Source organism: Orycteropus afer, unplaced genomic scaffold (assembly GCF_000298275.1).
Source record: "Orycteropus afer afer isolate SDZICR_OR568_19922 unplaced genomic scaffold, OryAfe1.0 scaffold00193, whole genome shotgun sequence".
NCBI classification, from domain to species: Eukaryota; Metazoa; Chordata; class Mammalia; order Tubulidentata; family Orycteropodidae; genus Orycteropus; species Orycteropus afer.
The window spans coordinates 6408931-6426763 of record NW_006921780.1 but is presented as its reverse complement, the minus strand read 5'-3'; the positions used below and the strand labels follow the sequence as shown (position 1 = coordinate 6426763).

The following is a 17833-nucleotide window of genomic DNA, read 5'->3' as shown; positions in this document are numbered from 1 at the left end:
CCAGAGGAGGGGGAGGGGCCGGGGTTAGCCTGGGAAAGGACGCTATTGCTCCCTCTACCCCCCACGGACCCCACCCCCCATCATCAGGCACCCTAGTCCCAGAAACTTCCACATGGTCCGACGCTAGACCTGGAATAGTAGTAGAAGACAGCACCGATGGAGAGATCGAACCCCATGCACACTCCGTTCCATCTTTGATCTCTCACTCCCACCTGTCACCCCGTCCCCTCCTCCACTCTCTAATCCCAGCCCCTACCACAGACCTTACCCAGCGTCCCAGTTTTTCTACTCTTCATTCCCAAGCCTCCAGGCCAGGCCCGCAATGGAGTAGTAGCCCTTACCGTCTCAGACTATCTTGCTGCCCCTTTCCCCCCGGCACACCCCGGTCATCTTGATGGAGGCGGCCATCTTGAGTGATGGCAGAATTAAGGCTTCACACGGCACTTTTTGCGTGGTCACGAACGCCATCTTGAAACCGGGCGAAAAAAGATATCAAATACCTAACCTACCTCCCTCTCCCCGATTGGGTCCCGCCCAATTGAGGAAAAAAGGCGGCCTTGTTCTCTCAGGGGCTAATGGGAGAGGTCGAAGCAAAGGAGCGACAGGCCTCACAACCGGAGAGCTGCAATCCGGGCGCGGCAGCAGAAGCAGACGGAATTCGATTGGTGGATCCTTTGACTTACTGTAGTAGATGCCCGGCCTCTCCAAGGTCCGGCAGGAACTGTGAGTGTACTAGACACTAGGGGGAGCATCTTACAGCTTCGGCCACTGAAACACCCTTCTGCCCAATGAGAAAATCGAAACTGTGAATCTGTACTCTTGTGTCTTGCGAAGGATGGTGGTGGGGACAATTGTGAAGACTTCTTTCGTGCCCTCGCTCATACCCCCCTCTCTTCCCCATAGAGAATCCCTGGAAGACCTGAAAGCCCACCACCGTACACCACTACGTGACTACTACTCACAAGAACAATTCTCCCTCAGACATAGACACACACATCCCTCCAGGACAGACGTGTAGATCTGTCAGAGTTCGCCATCCTTTCCTCCCAGTGGAATGGGAGTATGTGTGAGAGGAGCAGTAGCTCTCCGGCTTAGTTCTGAGAGAAATATTCCCTGAAACAACTGCCCCTGTAATTAGTCCTTCTTTCCCTGATGAACCCCCAGGCAGAGTTGGCAAATAAAATCCAGGAATGCAGACTCATGTCCCCAAATGTGCTCCACCTCAGGGCCAAGGGCAAATCAATGGGGGTAACTCACACAATAAGCACTCCACTGGAATAGTAGGAGAAAGATCCTACTAGGAGAATAATTGAGAATGGAGGAAGATTTCTTGGGCTTTAGTCACTGCCTCTCTCACCAGCTCTCACACCTCCACCCCCATCTCTCAGGAAGCAGTGGGCTTTGAGGGCAAAAGGGTCAGAGATACCCATGCTTTTGATGTTTATTTAGCTGACCTTGCCCAAATGCTTCAGGCTTGGGCAATATACCTCTGCTCTTACTCACAATCAGAGCTGGAACAAGGGCCAGGGCCTTGACCAGAGGGATGTTAACGCCCCTGCTTAACTCAATATTGGCTGACTTCTACCTAGAACTGATAAAGTGATCAAATGACCAGGGACCTTCAACCTTTAGCCTGGCAGAAATCTATCTTTTTTTTCCTGCCAGAGCCATCAGTGGGGGGGGGGGGGGGTGATGAGGGGGAGATAAACTGTTTTTTTAATTTGATTTTTGGAGGGTAGGGTGTGCTCATTGATCAGCACCCAGGAGGGTCATTCTGGGCTCTCATGTTTTCTCCCCATCTCATTACACATTAACTCACAAAGGAACAGAGTCAATCACATTTGCCCTCCGACCCTAACCTCTACTTCCTTAAGCCCTGTTCTTCTCACGCGTGCCCCTGATTATAGTTCCCCTTTTCTTTCTCCTTTTTTTCCAATACCACTCTGCCAAGTTGCAGTGAAAAGGGGTAGGGTGGGAGAGATGAAAGCTGCCCACGGTAGACTAAAGATACTAAGGGCTGAAAGCTTGATATGTCAGAGCTTTCCAGAGAAAGAAGTAGGAGTCTTTCTTCCTGCTGCATTCAAAACCAAGGACTGCTAGCCCAGAATCCCCCAAAAATGAATCCCAAAGAGGCCTAAAGTTCTTCCTCTTCCTTCCACTAAGACCTATAGCCCCTGCTTCTCATCTCATCACCATAAATCTCCCAGTTTGTCCTCTCCTCCTCCCCCACTTCTCCAACTTGTTTACTGCAACATAGCCCCTACCCCGCTGGGCCCCTCCACAATCTGTCACCTGACAGGGGGTGGGGAAATAGGTATATATCTATTACTTCCCTGGTCAGGCAGGCCAGGCACAGACACCAAGGGCAGAGACACGGACTAGGTAGGGTAAAGGAACAGGGAATGTGGGCAGTGTTCAAAGAAGGCTGGGTTTGAATTGTGGAAAGGGAAGGAATCAGGTTGGAGTGGGGACTTAAGTAGGGAGATCCCTGGGGAGGTGTTGAAAACCGTTGGACTTTAGTGTCTCCTCTCCTGTTCTCAGGCCGCCTTCCCTGCCGCTACCACCATGAAGCTGCTTGCGATGACCATGCTGCTCCTCACCATCTGCAGCCTTGAAGGTGGGTATGATATGGAAGAGAGGGCAGGTGCGTGGAGAAGATGGTGCTGATGGTCCTAGCTATCCATCTGTCTGTGCTTCTGTGCCCAGGTCTGGCAACTATAGGCTCAAAGGAAAGCCTAGAAAGCTCATCCAAAGACCTGGAGCTGGACATCTGTTTGGGGCATGGGCTGAGAGCTAGGACTGGGTATTGGCAGAGGATGTGGTGAGCAGCCAGGACGAGGTTGCTGTGGGACCAACTGAGAAGAATGTGTGTGTGCATACAGGGGCCTTGGTTCGGAGACAGGCGGAGGAGCCAAATCTACAGAGCCTGGTTTCTCAGTACTTCCAGACCATGAGTGAATATGGCAAGGAGCTGGTGGAGAAGGTCAAGGCCCCAGAGCTTCAGGCCCAGGCCAAGTGAGTCCCAGGGAAATGCTTCAGGGATCATGGAGAGAAAGAAGGGCAGATGGGAGGTCCTAGGGAGGACTGAACTCAGGGGTAGGGATTAGGGAAGATTAGGCATAAATAATAGAGAAAAATCCTTTCATGACCCTCCCCCCAGATCCCACTAGCTTCCTAGACAAATAGAGACAGCAGGAAAGGGGCCTTGAATTCTATCTCTAGCATATACTCCTTTGCCTTGTAGAAGGTTTTATTCTCCTCCTGGGGCTTTTCCATGCTAAGATGGGCCAGGCACCAGAGTTTGGAATCATGGGTCAGTCTGCTCTGACCTACCACCAACAAGCCTCCACCCCAGTTACCTAGGGTCCCTCATACTGACTTCTAGTCCTCACATATCCAGGGCTTACTTCGAGAAGACGAAGGAGCATCTGACACCCTTGGTCAAGAAGGCTGGAACAGATCTGGTTAACTTCTTCAACAAATTTGTGGACCTCAAAACACAGCCTCCCACCAAATGAGGTTTCCAGACCTTTGTCTTTCATCCTTATCTGGCCTCTAAAACACTCACTGGCCAGGCCTAAAGCTTCTCTCTCTACTCACCCCTATTTTCTACAATAAACACTGAGGAGTCAAGCTGTGAGCCTGATGTGTTTTAGGGATGAAAGATAGGAGGAGTGGGGGAGGGAAGGGAAAGGACAGAGAGAAATCTGATTTTAAAAGAAGAGAGGCTTTGGTGTGGGGTGGTGGAGAGAGGGTTGAAGAGACAGATGGTAGAAATGACAACGTGAGGATGCCTGTGACCCTTCATTCTTTTCCAAACCCAACACTTCCCCTTTAAGGCCTGGGAACAGCTTCTCTCATGGAGCACTAAAGAGCTTTGCATTGGACATGGAACCATGAGAGGAATGAAAGCTCATGAATTGAATCCCTAGACATCTAGGAGTCATAGAAAATGAGGGAACCCCTTAGAATTTCCTCTTCAGCATTTTGTGAAAAAGAGAAAGATTACCAGGAATGAGCTTATAGTGTCACCCATGATCGTCCCTTCGCATCTAAGCTGAGGAAACATTATGCTTTCCCCTCCCACAGTAAAACCCACAGAAAAGACCTGGATTTACTCCTCTCCCAAAGGGTGCTCTCATTCCTCCATTCAAAAACTCTCAGCTAGCTCCCCTGTCTGGTGAAGACCCATTCCAAATCCTTTCCCCACTAGTATCAAGGTGTTTTTAATAGAACTAGCCTGGAAATAGTAGCTATCAACTATGTCAGGTCATTTAGAGGCCTGACAGGTACTCATCATGGTAGATAGGTGAGACTAGAGAAACTCTGGGATCTTAATTAAATCCAGATGGGACAGAAACCAGGCTGGACTGATATTAGGGGGCAGGGGCTGGGGTGGGGTGAATCACAATCTCAAAATGTACAGCAAGGAAAATTAAGCATTTTCCAATGAAACTTTCTTCTCACTTCATCTTTAAAAAAGTTGCTTCCCTACTCTGGCTCATTTCTCATATCTCATTTGAAGTTACCTTTCCCCCATACACTGGAGACGGCTTCAATTTCTTCCCTATTTTCATCAGCCTCCTCAATCTGAGGAGCTGGTGGAGAAGGTCAAGGCCCCAGAGCTTCAGGCCCAGGCCAAGTGAGTCCCAGGGAAATGCTTCAGGGATCATGGAGAGAAAGAAGGGCAGATGGGAGGTCCTAGGGAGGACAACTTCAAGACTCTCACCACTCATAATTACTTCCCTCCTCTTCTCTTTCCTAATACCATTTTTTTTTCTTTTTCCTCTCATGTGGCAAAATATGTGGGGACAAAGAGATCTCAGTGTGAATCCCAGCTCTATCACTTGCAAGATGACCTTGGGCAAATTAATTAACTTCAAAGAGCTTGAATTTCCTCAGAGAGTTAGAGGGATGATCAAATAGTACAATGAGCTGGAAAACACTTTGAAATCTGTAAGTCACTATACAGTGCAAAAAGGAGCTCTGGTGGTGTAGTGGCTAAGGCATTTGGCTGCTAACCGGAAGGTCAGCGGTTCAAACCCACCAGCTGCTCTGCAGAAGGACGATGAGGTGATCTACTTCCATAAAAATTTACAGCCTCAGAAACCCAATGGGGGTCACTATAAGTCAAAATTGACCTGATGGCAATGAGTTTGATTTGGTTTGGTTTATACAGTGCAAAATATAGCCCAGCACTGAGGTTGAGAGAGGTAAGCTTGGAGACTTTGAACCAATTCTGACAGCGCTGCTGAGTCAGAGGCAGGACTGGCAGCATCTGATGGGGTTCACATACTTTCAGGGCATCTTGCCTCCTGGCAGAGCTGGAAACATAAGAGTCACTGACCAGAGGGATTCTTTGACCCCTTGCCCATGTGGTCAAGGAAGCTGACCTTCCATCTGGATAGGCCTTGTTCTCCTTTGCCTCACCCACTCCCATCCCTGTAGTTGACCCTCTAAAGCCCCTCTTGCCCAAGAGTCTGCTGAAAAGTCACTGTTCCCATAAAATCTTTCATTAGGAGCTTCACACAACCCTTGTCCCACCATCTCTCCTGCATGTTTGGTTTTTCAGCTATGCTAGTCCCTATATGCATGCACACGGTGAGCTGCCCTGGAAGTGCTCCCTGAAGCCCACTGTAATCTGGGTTGGTGACTACTTGGGGAACAAAGCCAGGTTCCTCCATAACCCAACCTTTTATTGCCAGACACAGAAGGCCAAGGTGAGTGCAGAAATAATTTCTTAGGTTCTGCTGTCTTAAAAAAAAAACCTACCTGGGTGGTACATAGCAGCTGATTAACACATTCAGCTGCTAACCAAAAGGTTGGAGGTCTAAGTCCACCCAGAGGCTCCTTAAAAGAAAGCCTGCCGATCTACTTCCGAAAAATCAGCCATTAAAAACCCTATAGAGCAAAGCTCTACTCTGACACATGTAGAGTCAGAATCAACTGTTTTTTAAAAATATCTGTAAATGTGCCTGGACTCTCAACACATTACTTCCTGTGCCAGCTCTATCCCAAGGCACCTGAGCAGCCTCAAGAGTCTTGCCCCTCTCCCAGCCACAGTCAACATTCATCTTTCACTCAAACAAAAATAGCCCAGAAGTCCATTATCTTAGTGACTAAGTCTACCATACTCAAAACTGTATCTTCAGGTTGAAACAACAAAGTTTTTGTGGTATATATTTTACCACAATAAGTAAATAAATAAGGTGTTTAGTGAAAAATGACCAAACTTGTATCTTCAGTGTCCAGCCTAGTGCTTAGCAGAGGCTGAATAAATACATGGTAAATGAATAAACAGAACCTAGTTTGTAGTGGCTTTATTGAAGGAGCTCTCATGGTATTGCTTAGTAGAAGTTGGGGATGGACAGAAAGAGAAGGGTAGGGCACGGGACCAAGACTAAAATGTTAATGAATGGCATTCCAGCATGTCTCTGACAGTGCAAAGGGTCCACTGGTGAACATTAATGAGACACAAGCATCATTAGGGGAGTTGGGTCAAGGGGCATTAACTGCAGGAGAGGGGAGCATATGTGGATGTTAACCATGAGGGCTGGAAGGAAGACTAGGAGCAGAAGAAGAATGACTGAGGGCATCCATTCTAAAGCTACTGTGTTGGTTTCTCATGCTTCAATGTCTCATAAGTTTCCTGGTTCCGGGTGCTCAGGCCCTGGAGATGGGGATCAGAAGATGGTCAGGAATGCCAGCCCATCCTAGGGTCCCCATCCACCCCCACAGACTCCACCTCATTCCAACAGTCACTCAAAATTCCATCCTTTCCTGTTGACTTCCTGCAACTGGGGGTGGTGGCAATGGGAGGCAGATTCACTCACCGTGTAAATGGCATCTGACTTCTGTGGAGGCAAAGAGGACAAGGTGTTAGAGACTCATACTTCCTTCAGGGCCCTCCAGTACCTTCTTCTCCACTCAGGGAGGTATCTGGCCAGAGGTGGCTAGCCCTGAGCTAAAGGGCACACACACAGATGCTCTGGGATATGAACAAATATACATTTGCCTACATGACTACAAACACACATAGATACACAGTGTATGACTCTCACATACTCATTATCACCTTACTTTTGATTCTTCCATATGGCTTGGCTAGAAGGCAGAGTGGGGTAGGGTGAGATGGGAGGGACCGTCCCCCAAATGTAAACAGATCAACACCTGACAAATACCCTCCCACAGGTCCAGAGGCTCAGACCCCAAGGCTAGAGTCCAACAAGGGCTGAGAGTCTGAAAAACAGTTGACACCCAAGGGTGGGAGAGTCCATACCTCATAGCTGACTATTGCCTTTCGCATCTGGATCTGGAGTAGGGGAAAGGTTATCAATAAAGGGGAAATTAGCAGCTCATCCTTCCCTCTACAGTCCACAGGAGAAGCCTTTTATTCCCGCCGCTCAAACCCATGCTGTCACCCTCCTCCCACGTCTCCTTCCAGCCCTCACTTCAGCCTGGCCCAGCCTTACCTTGAGTCGACAGTAGAGCAGGGTGAGGACAAGGCCATACAAAAATAGAATTGCATCCAGGATATAGCAGAGCTGAGGCTCTCCCAGGGCCGCTGAAGGGATAGAAAGTGCCCATGGGGTCAAGGGCATCAGGGAGCATCTGATGCTCAGAGGAGAGAAAGGAAAGGGCTCTAGGAGGTAGGACAGGGCCTGGAGGGGAGTTTTGTGAGAAAATAAACTACCTTCCCCTTCAAGAATACCTATTTCTTTTGCCTGCCCTTACACAGTAGCCCCCACTCCCTGCTTCAGGGCAGAATAAGAAGCATTAAGGGTTCTGTTGTATTGGAACTTATCTGCACTAAGAGTTGAGGACTTTCCCCTTAGCCCCTAGCCTTCACTTTGTGGTACTGTGGATTCCTCAGGTGCCATTGAGCACTTCACCCCCCTCAAGGGACCCATCTGGGCTCACTGGACTGAGACCCAAAACCTCAGCCCAGAAGGGTAGAGTATGAGGGTGACAATGACGAACTCCAGCACAGAAACCACAGAAGTGTTTCTGCTAAGCCCTGTGACCTGTGGCTGAGGGCTGGACAGGAAGGATGTGTGCTGGGGAAGGGAGAGCGAGCAATTACTCCATTATTGGTCATCTCGTAGCCCAAGCCTCATAGTTGTCTATTTCCCACAAAACAAGTAAGTAAGGGTCTGCTTCCCTAGGTCTTGTCCAAAGACTTGGGACACAAGGCTGTGGGAGTGTCTTAGCCTGGCTCAAGGGAATGACCACAAGCTCTGTGGATTCCATCTCCTGCTACTCTACCCTGTCACTCATTCTGGGCCTCCGAGAGGGGAAGTTTTGTGTAATTAAATCAAATAGGATCTGGACTCCAGAGATTGCTTCAGGCTCCTATCAGAAGGGCGTGTGTAACTGATACCAGTAGAGTACTTTTGAGTCTGCGACACTCTTTCATACATAGTATTGCATAAATCTCAAAACTACCCTGAGGGAAATATCATCATCGCCATTTTATGGATGATGAAACCAGAGCTTGGAAAAGTTAAGTACCTCATACAAGGTCACAGAATTAAGTGGAAGAGCTGGAGCTCAAATCCAGGTTTTCTGTCTCCAAACATGTGCTTTTTCCTCCAGGCCTCATTGCCCTTGCTCCCTCCTCATCCCATTGCAGCAAACTGGGAGCTAACATAATCCTTCTCTGCCTTCATAGCTTGGCTGGTAGAGCTCCTCCTCTTTCAATTTCTCCGTTTTCCCAAAGTTTATGAACTTCCCTCCTCTCCAGGAGCCAGGTGCTACCATCCCTCTTACACACACTCGTGTGTACACACACACACACACACAATTTCCAGCATCGACAACCCCGAGAGAGCAAGAAGCGAAGGTTCTTAAATAGTGATTGAAGCCTTAAAGCACCTTAAAGCAGCTGAGACTATGACATTTCTGCCTTTATGTCTCACCTGATGCCAAGGTCTCTAGAAGGCATTTTGCGCTGCCCGTTCTTGCATCAGCATACTGACCAAATGTATGCTAGTCATGACCCACAGAAGCAACAATCGTGCCTATTCATCTTGACCACCCTTGCCTCACTCCCAAACACAAGGACAGGCCCCTGCCTTCTTAAAGGGGGCTCTATACTATTTAACTGGATAGTCATCAGCTCCCAGTGGACAAGACCAAAGGTATCCTATGTGAAAATGACGATTGTGGGAAATGGAACACTGCCTTAGACCAGACCATGTCACAAAATCACCCCTCCCCTGTCAAACTGGTCTCAGGAGTGTATCAATCCTTAAGAGAGAAAAGACAGACTGGAATGGGATAGGAAGAGGACAAGAAGAGTTATGACAAACAGGGACAAGAAAGGAGGTTAACTATTAGCACAAGACTCTAGTGCCTTGGGTAGGGGCTGGATAGGACCAGCCTCTGGTTCTCTGAGTCTACCTCAGCCCTGTGCCTGTCTGCCCGCTGCCAGTCTTCCTGTCTGTCCATGCCTCAGCCCATGCACACATGCCCTGGACTCCCACCATGGAGCCCAGCTCACTGTCCCTCACTAAACCTTCTCACCTGCTTGTTCAACCAAAAGGAGTAAGAGCAAGATCACTGCTGGAACCATCCTGGGCAGGGGGCTGGGGGCTGAGCTGAGGACTGGAGCTTCTGACAGCTCTGCGCAGCTGTATAGGCTCGGCGAGCAGTTCCCTGACCACAGAGTTCCCCTCTTCCTGCCACGCCTTCCCCCACGCTTTGGCCCCTTCCCCTTCCTGCATTAAGAGACCGGGCGGCTCCCGGAAGGGCCAAGTAGGGGAGCTGGGAGATCTGGTCCCTTAATCCTCAGTCCTTCATTGACCATGGGGACTCTTAGCTTGGGTAAGGCTGTCTATTTCTGCCATCTTTCACTCCACCTCTGTTCAGAAGTATATCTATGACAAATTGCCCCTCAAGATTACCTCAGACCCCACCATAGCCCTTCCCTTTCCACCTGGCTTTATCTTGTCTGGATTTCAGAACTTTACCAATTTGTGTGGACAATGAGAGGGTTTGGATGGGGGAGACTGAGAAGAAAAGAGGAAATGGGGAATAGAGAAGTGGAAAACATACAAATCAGAAAAGGGGGTGGGGATAAACAGGAAAAATTGGTTAAGAACTAAGTATAACAGAGAAATGGAGAGTTAACAGATCCTCCTATATTTCCCATCAAAGTAAATAATAACAAAATTCTGAGAAAGACTTAGCAGAAGTTTGGACATCGGGGCCGCAAAGCGGCTAATTTATTTTACTTTTTTCCTTTTCTGGTACACACACAGAAAGCCTGATAGCTAAGTGTACATGTACACGTACACACACACACACACACACACACCCATTTCCAATGATGATGAACATTGCTGAAGATGCTGGATAGGAGGGGGAGATCAAATGTTGTTTCCTTGCTCACCGATCTACTTCTCCAAACACAATATCTTGGGTACCTAGGAAGTTAAGGGGTGGAGAAAAAGATTTAGAACTCATGCCTATGTGTAGAAGACTAAGGACTTCAGTTCATCCCATAGCCTGTGCCAAACAGGGAGGGCTCAGTTTCTGTCCCCAGTGGGAGTCCCCAAGCCCCTTGTCTACGACATCTCTACTACACAATGGGCCTTATACCTATGATGGCAACGACGTCCGCCAACATGTGTCCTTTAGACAACTTATCCAAACCAGCCTGAGGAGATTGAGATAGTAACAGTGTTAGGCAGGATTTGCAAGGATAGGAGAAGGAAGGAGAGCTTATAAAAATTTAACAAAGATCAATAAATTACTAATTCATTTACTGGAATTAGAACCATTGGGATTGGATCTTACCAAGTGGGCAAAACCAGGAGCCTTGATCTTGCATCGATAAGGGCGGCTGCTGCCATCAGATACCAGGTATACGCCAAACTCGCCCTGTCAGAGGAAGAAGATTGGCTGCCTCCAATAACAGGAAGAACATTTTTCTCCACTAAAAACCCCCTCTCCATTCACCCTCATGTCCTCTCACTGATAAACAGGGATTTATTTGAACATCTATTTCCAGTTATGCACTCCACATACTGCCTTTCTTCTCTTCCTCTCCTCACCTTAGGAGCCTCAATGGCAGTGTATGTGGCCCCTGGAGGAACTTGGTAGCCCTCGGTATATAGCTTAAAGTGATGAATCAATGACTCCATGGAAGTCTGGAGAAGACAAAAAGGGAGTAACAAAAAGTCAGATACAAACTTGATCTCCTGGGCCTTTCCCCAGCATAGAAAAAAATCTCTATCCTGGGGGCTCTGGTAGTGTAGTGCCTAAGGCACCTGACTGCTAACCAGAAGGCTAGCAGTTCAAATCCACCAGCCACTCCTTGGAAGGAAATTTGGGCAATCTACTGCCTCAGTGATACTGCCTCGGAAACCCAAGGAGGGGTCGCCATGACTCGAGTCGGGTCCGACTCAATAGCACATAACAATAATCCTCATCAGGGAGACTAAAAACTCACATATGTCAGAGCAAAAAAGAGAGAGTAAAGAGAGGTGACCTGGGGAGGTTAAAAATCATATACAGTTAATCTTTGAAAAAGGAAAACTGAACAGCAGCATTTAACACAAGGATACACCTCCCTGGCTGCTGGCCCCCTTCCAAGACCCCACTTTCCCTCTCCCTGCAGCCAACCTTCATCTCCGCTCGCTTAGGAGGAGACACTTTGGCATCATCGACCTTGATCTCCCCGGGAGGCATCTTGTTTAGACACTGTAAGATGATGCGAAGGGACTGGCGCATCTCCTCCACCCGACACAGGTACCTGAAGCAGATGAGACAGATTCAGAACCAGAGAAGGTCAGAGGATCAGATAATGGCCAGGGAAGGATGCCCTCTGGCCCAACTTAAAAAAGAGTTAGGTAAACTTTTCTCCTTCTTTTCTCCTTAGTACAGCATCTCCACTTGGTTTGGCCACCCATGTAAGTCCCGCAGTCTTATGATTCTACTATTGACCCCTTCCCCAAATCCTCTTCTTATTTCCTCACACCATGACCTGTAATATTTCCCTCTTTAAATATTCTCTTAACCAAACAGTAACAAAAAAAAAAGCATAGGGATAATGTAAAAACAAAATAAGGATGTTACAAATATGAAAGCGCTTTGAAAAGTAACCCAGTTTTATATCCACAAGCATTGTCATAGATATTAGGAGGCAGAGTAAAGAAGAAAAGTGGGCAAAGAGAAAGTCAGGCAGCGGAAACTAGCTTGACAATGAGCTCAAAAATGATTAGGGCCTTACCTATCATAGCAGTCCCCTCGGGAGCCAACAGGAACATCAAATTCCACCTGGTCATAAACATCATAGGGCTGTGTCTTTCGCAGGTCCCACTGGATACCTGAGCCCCGGAGCATCACCCCACTGCAGAGAGGACAATGGAAATAAGGGCCACCTTCCACAAACCAGGAAAGGAGACACATCCCCCACTTTATTTCCCTCTTTCCACACCCTGTGTTCAGTGTACGGAATAAAAACTCCAGAGCATGACAAGGAGGGTGACATTCCTTAAGTTAAAATACTAGGCTGGAACTCTCCAACCCTTCCCCTCAACTACAGTGCCAACCCTAAAGAGAGGGGTCAGAGCCAGACATCTTGACAAAAAGGACCCAGAAGAGAAGTCTCACTCCTCACACCTGAAACCATAGTTAAGTGCATCTTCTGCTGTTATAACCCCAATGTCGACTGTCCGATTTCGCCAGATCCTATTATTGGTCAGCATCTGTTGGTGAAGAAAACCTGTGTGTTAATACTCTTCATGCCAGGATACTTCCCGTATTTCTTTACAAGTGGGGGCTTAGGGGGAAAAAAAAACAGAGAAAGAGAGAGAGAGAGATTGTTCCTAACGATTTCCTAACTTACCTCCTCCACCTCATCAATCCGAAGAGAGAAGTTCTTAGAAAACTCATAGATGTCATCCATAAGCCCAAGGGGTAGGTCCTGGAAGGCAAATGGAGGGTGACAATGAGTACAGAGAGATTCCACTAAGGAGAGCCAGCTGTCTTCTCTCCCACTGCTACAGGGGAAAGCCAGCCTTTGGGATTCCACCAACCAGCGCTGCCCTCCAGTGGCCACAGACAATACAGACACAGCTGAAAGTTTAGGGAGGCGGGGTGGCTGCTCACCTGGTGCACTCCTCCTGGCCGGACATAAGCAGCGTGCATTCGTGCTCCGGACACTCGCTCATAGAATTCAAACATCTTGATAGGACACATTGGGAATTAGTGACCAAATCCTAGGCCTCTTAGTCCAACAACATGGTGGTACACTCCCCTATCCCCTACCTTCTTGTGCCCAACCAACATTTCCTGACAGAATTCCTGAGACCATAACTTGGGTTTATATTCTACACTGCCTCCTCACAAATGTCCTCCCCATGTTGTCTCTCTCTTTTAATCTCTTGTCTCCTCCATTCCTTCTCTACTTCCTTCCCTATATCTTTTCCTTCCTCTCTCTCTCATGGGCCTCTCATACCTTCTCCCTTTCTTCAAACATCCAAAAGAAAGGGGTCATGGCCCCAATATCCAGGGCATGTGTGGTCACAGCCATGATGTGATTCAAAAGCCGTGTGATTTCTCCAAACAGCACTGAGGAGAGGGAAAAACAACAGAAGGGTATAGGAGCTGACAGAGAAGTTCTGAGCAAAGCCTGGGGTCTGAATACTACACTTGGGTTCCATGTTCCTAAGACGGGGTGGGTACTATGCTGTAGGAAGGAGAAGACAGGACATACCTCGGATCCACTGTGCCCGCGGTGGAGGCTGGATATTGAGCAATTTCTCCACAGCCAGTGAATAGGCCTGTTCATTACACATCATGGACACATAGTCTAGTCGGTCAAAGTATGGAAGGGCCTGGAAGAGGGAGGAATCTGGGTCATATCTAATAGACCCACGAGGCCCCAGTCTGGCTGCTGGAAGCCTTACTCTCAGTGGCCACAGGAGTGAGTGCTGTATAAGCCTTGCCAACTTCAGAAGCCATACCCAGACAGGATGAAACATCGCTAAAACCAACAGTATGCTGGTCAGTGTTTAATAAATAGATCCCAAAGGAGGAGGAAAACCCCTGATTTGTCATGTTTGCCAATTCCCATGGTGAAAATACTCCCACTATGGCCAATTTTAAGCTACCAACATTACATAACTGAACTCTGGGAAGAGTTGGGAAGAGATGTGTTACACAGTATTTCCACCATACAGCTAGAAGTAAATACCTTCCAAGGCGCCTTCTTTTCTCTTACATCTCTTAAAAATGAGATATTGAAGGACAAAGGGAATCAGTCTTAAGAACCTTGGGGAGTGAGGGATTTAGGGAAGACAGCACTGAGAGGAATGGGATCTGTTTCTGGTAGGAATGACTGGTTATTCCCCTAGAATGTAAAAAAAAAAAAAAAAAAAAAAGCCCTAGCTCTCTGCTAAACCAGTTTCCACTTCCAGGAAGGAGGTGGAGCTAAAACGCTCCTCTTTGGGACAGCCTGTTCTTGTCCTGACGCCATTGTGACGTGGGATAACACTACAGGGTTTAACTCTGTGGAGTCTGGGACCAGAAATCGTCATTGCCCGGACTCCCAAGGAATCATATTCTAGTCACTATGACTAAGTCCTAGTCTAGTGACTAAATCCTAACCCCACCATCCTCTGTATCAGGATCACTTTCTTTATAAAAGAAAGAAAAAACTTCAGATTCGAATCTCAGATCCAACTCCTTCAAATATGACCCACACCATTTGGGTCAGATAGTTCTCCTAAAATCGGCAAACTCAGTCATGAACTCCCTCCTGGTCACTCTGACTCACTGAGTGTTTAAAAAAAAAAAAAACAAACTTAGAAGATACAAGAATCAGCTGTTACTCCTAGAGTTGACGTCTCTTTCCTCCTGCCCTTCCCCAGAGACACCAGATCTGACGCACTAGTATGAAAGCAGGGAAACTGAGGCAGTAGAGTAAGGGTGAAGGGGCCAGACAAAAGTCAGCCAGAGGAAACCTTGGAGTACAGCTCCAGCTCCATAGCACTGCTGTTGGATAAATTAAATCCAGATGACTCAAGCGTCCCCTGTTATCCCTTCCCTACCATCCTCCCAACAAACACTGTCCCAGTGACCTCAACAGGCTGTTCCCCTCACCATTCTTCTCCCCTTGGGGTTCTGGGAAAGCCTCAGGCTAAAGCCTTCCCAGATCCTGTCAACAGACCCCTGTTCACCCCCACACCTGCAGATAGGTCTTGTATTCAATGAGCTTCTCAGTGCCTCGGTGTAGCAGCCCGATGTGAGGGTCACACTTCCGCACCATCTCCCCACTCAGTTCCATCACTAGTCGCAAGACTCCATGGGCTGCTGGGTGCTGAGGCCCAAAGTTCAGGGTCAGGTTCGACACCATTGTATCCTTTGGAGGGTCAACATCTGAGAAGTAGGAAATAGTTTATAGCTAAATGAGAATTCTCTTGGAAATCCCTCAAGAGACAGTAAGGAGATAGTTTCTCCTTAAAGATCTTCCATGTAATGATTCAGTACCTTGTTAATTCTATTTTCATAATCTCCAAAATAACCAGAAAGAGGATCATTAGATTGGAAAAAGAGAAGGGAGATCTAAGCTTTCTGACGAGAGGGACCACAAATCTCATTTTTTCCATGTCTCCCAGAATATCTTTTCAGTAGCAGGAATAACAACTCTGTGGTACACTGAATTACTTAGTATGGCTCTTTTAGCCATGGTCTCTGTGGCTCCCACCAGATGACTGAACAGAACTATACAAATGTCAAGGTGATTATGGCCCACCAAGGGGACTGGATAGCTCATTAGTAATAAAAATAAGGCACATGGTGCCCTTGTGGGGTGGGACCATGGAAATAAGATGTATGGAATCTTAATGTGGGGATTGGTCAGTTTTGCCATTCCACCAGGCTTAAAAAGAGCCTTCCCAGAGGCAGAAAGGGAAGAGCTAGAGGTGGAGTGGAGCATGTCCTTGGACCCAAGATCCCTGTGCTGGATCTCCCTGGCAGAAAAACCAGCAGAGAGACCAGCAGAAACTGGCATGAGAACTGAGAGACTCGCACAAGACAGAGCGCAGGCTTGCCAGGCCACAGAACAAGCAAGAAAGCTGACTGCCTTTGGGCAGGAGGCTTGCTGGTAGAGTACAGAACACCTAGATGTACCTCTCAACAGAGCTAAAAGAGCTTTTTAACACTTGCTGGAGCAGGGCAGAGCTCAGACCAAGAGGCCAAAAGCCAAAGAGGTATGCCTGAAGACATTACAGAAGGGAGACTGTCCTGACAGAAGAATTGTATCCTGAGAGCATTCCTGAACCCAAACTGTAACCTGTTACTTCTCTAATAAACCCCATAATTGTGAGTACTGTCTTTGAGTTCTGTGTGATTACTGCAAGGAATTACTGAACCTAGCAGAGAAGTGGTGAGTGTCACTGGAGGGATGGGTGGTGTTAGAATTGGTGAAAAAAAAAAAAAAAGGCTGAAGGCTGGTGGCATGTCTGGTCTCATAGGAATAAGCCTTGGGTGATTCTGTCTTGTTGTCATAAGGCTGGAGGAGGTCAGAGGAGGATGCCACCACCATGTCCTTTCTGCATACCTGCATAGCCTTTATTATGTGCCAAACACTTTACATATTTTAATTATCACAATAATCATACAAGTAGTAAAAAAAGAAAAATAAAAACCCGTTGCTGTCAAGTCAATTCCAACTTGTAGAGACCCTATAGGACAGAGTAGAACTACCCCATATGGTTTCAGCCTCACAAAGGCTAAAATCTTTACGGAAGCAGACTGCCACATCTTTCTCCTGTGGAGCAACTGGTAGGTTCAAGTACTTAACTGGCAACCAAGTACTTAACCACTATACCATCAGAGCTCCTTACATGAATGTTATTGTTGTTGTTATGTGCCGTGGAGTCAGACACGACTCATAGCTACCCCTCTTTGGGTTGCCTAGGCAGTTATCACTACAGAAGTAGATTGCCCAACCTTCCTTCCAAGGAGTGGCTGGTGGGTTTGAACTGCCAGCCTTCTGGTTAGCAGTCAAATGCCTCAGGCACTACACTACCAGAGCTCCTCCTTATATGAGTAGTAGGTACTATTTTGTTCCCATTTTATTGGAGACATTGAAGCCAGAGAGGCTAAATGACTTGCCAGGATCACAGAGCTAGTGAGCGCCAGAGCTAGGATCTGAACTCAGCAGTTCACCCCCACGGTCCATACGCCTAAACACTATGACATACTGTCCTCCAAAGTATCTGATGGCCAATGAATGGCCAATTAATCAGGAAATGTATACTTATTGCTTACTAAATCATAGTTTTTACCCTCAAGAAGCTTACAATTTAATTTGGGAAATAAGTACCTGGGGAAAACTAGTAACTTAGGCCAAATTTATAAGTTATCAACTAAGTAGCTTAGCCATTAAGTATTTAAAAGAAGGGAAGAGTATTTTGAGGACTTCATGGAGGTACGATCTGAGCTGGTTCTTAGTTACGGGGAATAATTCAGATAGGAAGAGGATAGAAAAAGCATTCCAAGCTGTGATGGAGTGAACGACTTGCTATGGCTCTTCTAGCCATGGTCTTTTAGACTTTCACCAGATGAATGGGTGGAACTATATAAATGTAAGGTGTCTGTGGCCTACCAAGGGGATTGGATCATTTGTTAGCATGTAAGTAAGGTACACGACAGTCTTGTGGGGGTGGGGCCATGGAAATAAGGTGTATGGGGCTTTAATGTTGTTGTTGTTGTTGTTGTTTGATTCACTCATAGCGACCCCTCCTTGGGTTTCCGAGGCAGTATCACTATGGAAGTAGGATTGCCCAACCTTCCTTCCGAGGAGTGGCTGGTGGGTTTG

The 17833-nt window shown here is 47.3% G+C and overlaps 3 protein-coding genes across 3 annotated transcripts in view; 1 reads left to right on the top strand and 2 right to left on the bottom strand.

Annotated features, from left to right (window-relative positions):
- Positions 1–2565: 2565 nt before the first annotated feature.
- Positions 2566–3518, top strand: APOA2 (apolipoprotein A2). Its single transcript, XM_007947735.1, has 3 exons — positions 2566–2617; positions 2883–3015; positions 3401–3518. The coding sequence occupies exons 1-3, from the start codon at positions 2566–2568 to the stop codon at positions 3516–3518; spliced, it is 303 nt and encodes a 100-aa protein (XP_007945926.1).
- Positions 3519–6607: 3089 nt separating this feature from the next.
- FCER1G (Fc fragment of IgE receptor Ig) lies at positions 6608–9574 on the bottom strand. The gene is made up of 5 exons (XM_007947805.1): positions 9526–9574; positions 7473–7564; positions 7280–7312; positions 6834–6854; positions 6608–6670 (listed from the first exon to the last, which is right to left on the bottom strand). The coding sequence occupies exons 1-5, from the start codon at positions 9572–9574 to the stop codon at positions 6608–6610; spliced, it is 258 nt and encodes an 85-aa protein (XP_007945996.1).
- Positions 9575–10389: 815 nt separating this feature from the next.
- Positions 10390–17833, bottom strand: part of NDUFS2 (NADH:ubiquinone oxidoreductase core subunit S2) — a 13927-nt gene continuing 6483 nt past the window's right edge. The window contains exons 3-14 of the mRNA XM_007947734.2: positions 15197–15387; positions 13724–13844; positions 13466–13578; positions 13117–13191; positions 12854–12931; positions 12628–12713; positions 12236–12355; positions 11629–11758; positions 11058–11153; positions 10801–10884; positions 10603–10660; positions 10390–10427 (exon numbers count right to left, since the gene is read on the bottom strand). Coding sequence (XP_007945925.1) covers positions 10390–10427; positions 10603–10660; positions 10801–10884; positions 11058–11153; positions 11629–11758; positions 12236–12355; positions 12628–12713; positions 12854–12931; positions 13117–13191; positions 13466–13578; positions 13724–13844; positions 15197–15387 — 1190 coding nt within the window. The remainder of the gene's footprint in view (positions 10428–10602; positions 10661–10800; positions 10885–11057; positions 11154–11628; positions 11759–12235; positions 12356–12627; positions 12714–12853; positions 12932–13116; positions 13192–13465; positions 13579–13723; positions 13845–15196; positions 15388–17833) is intronic.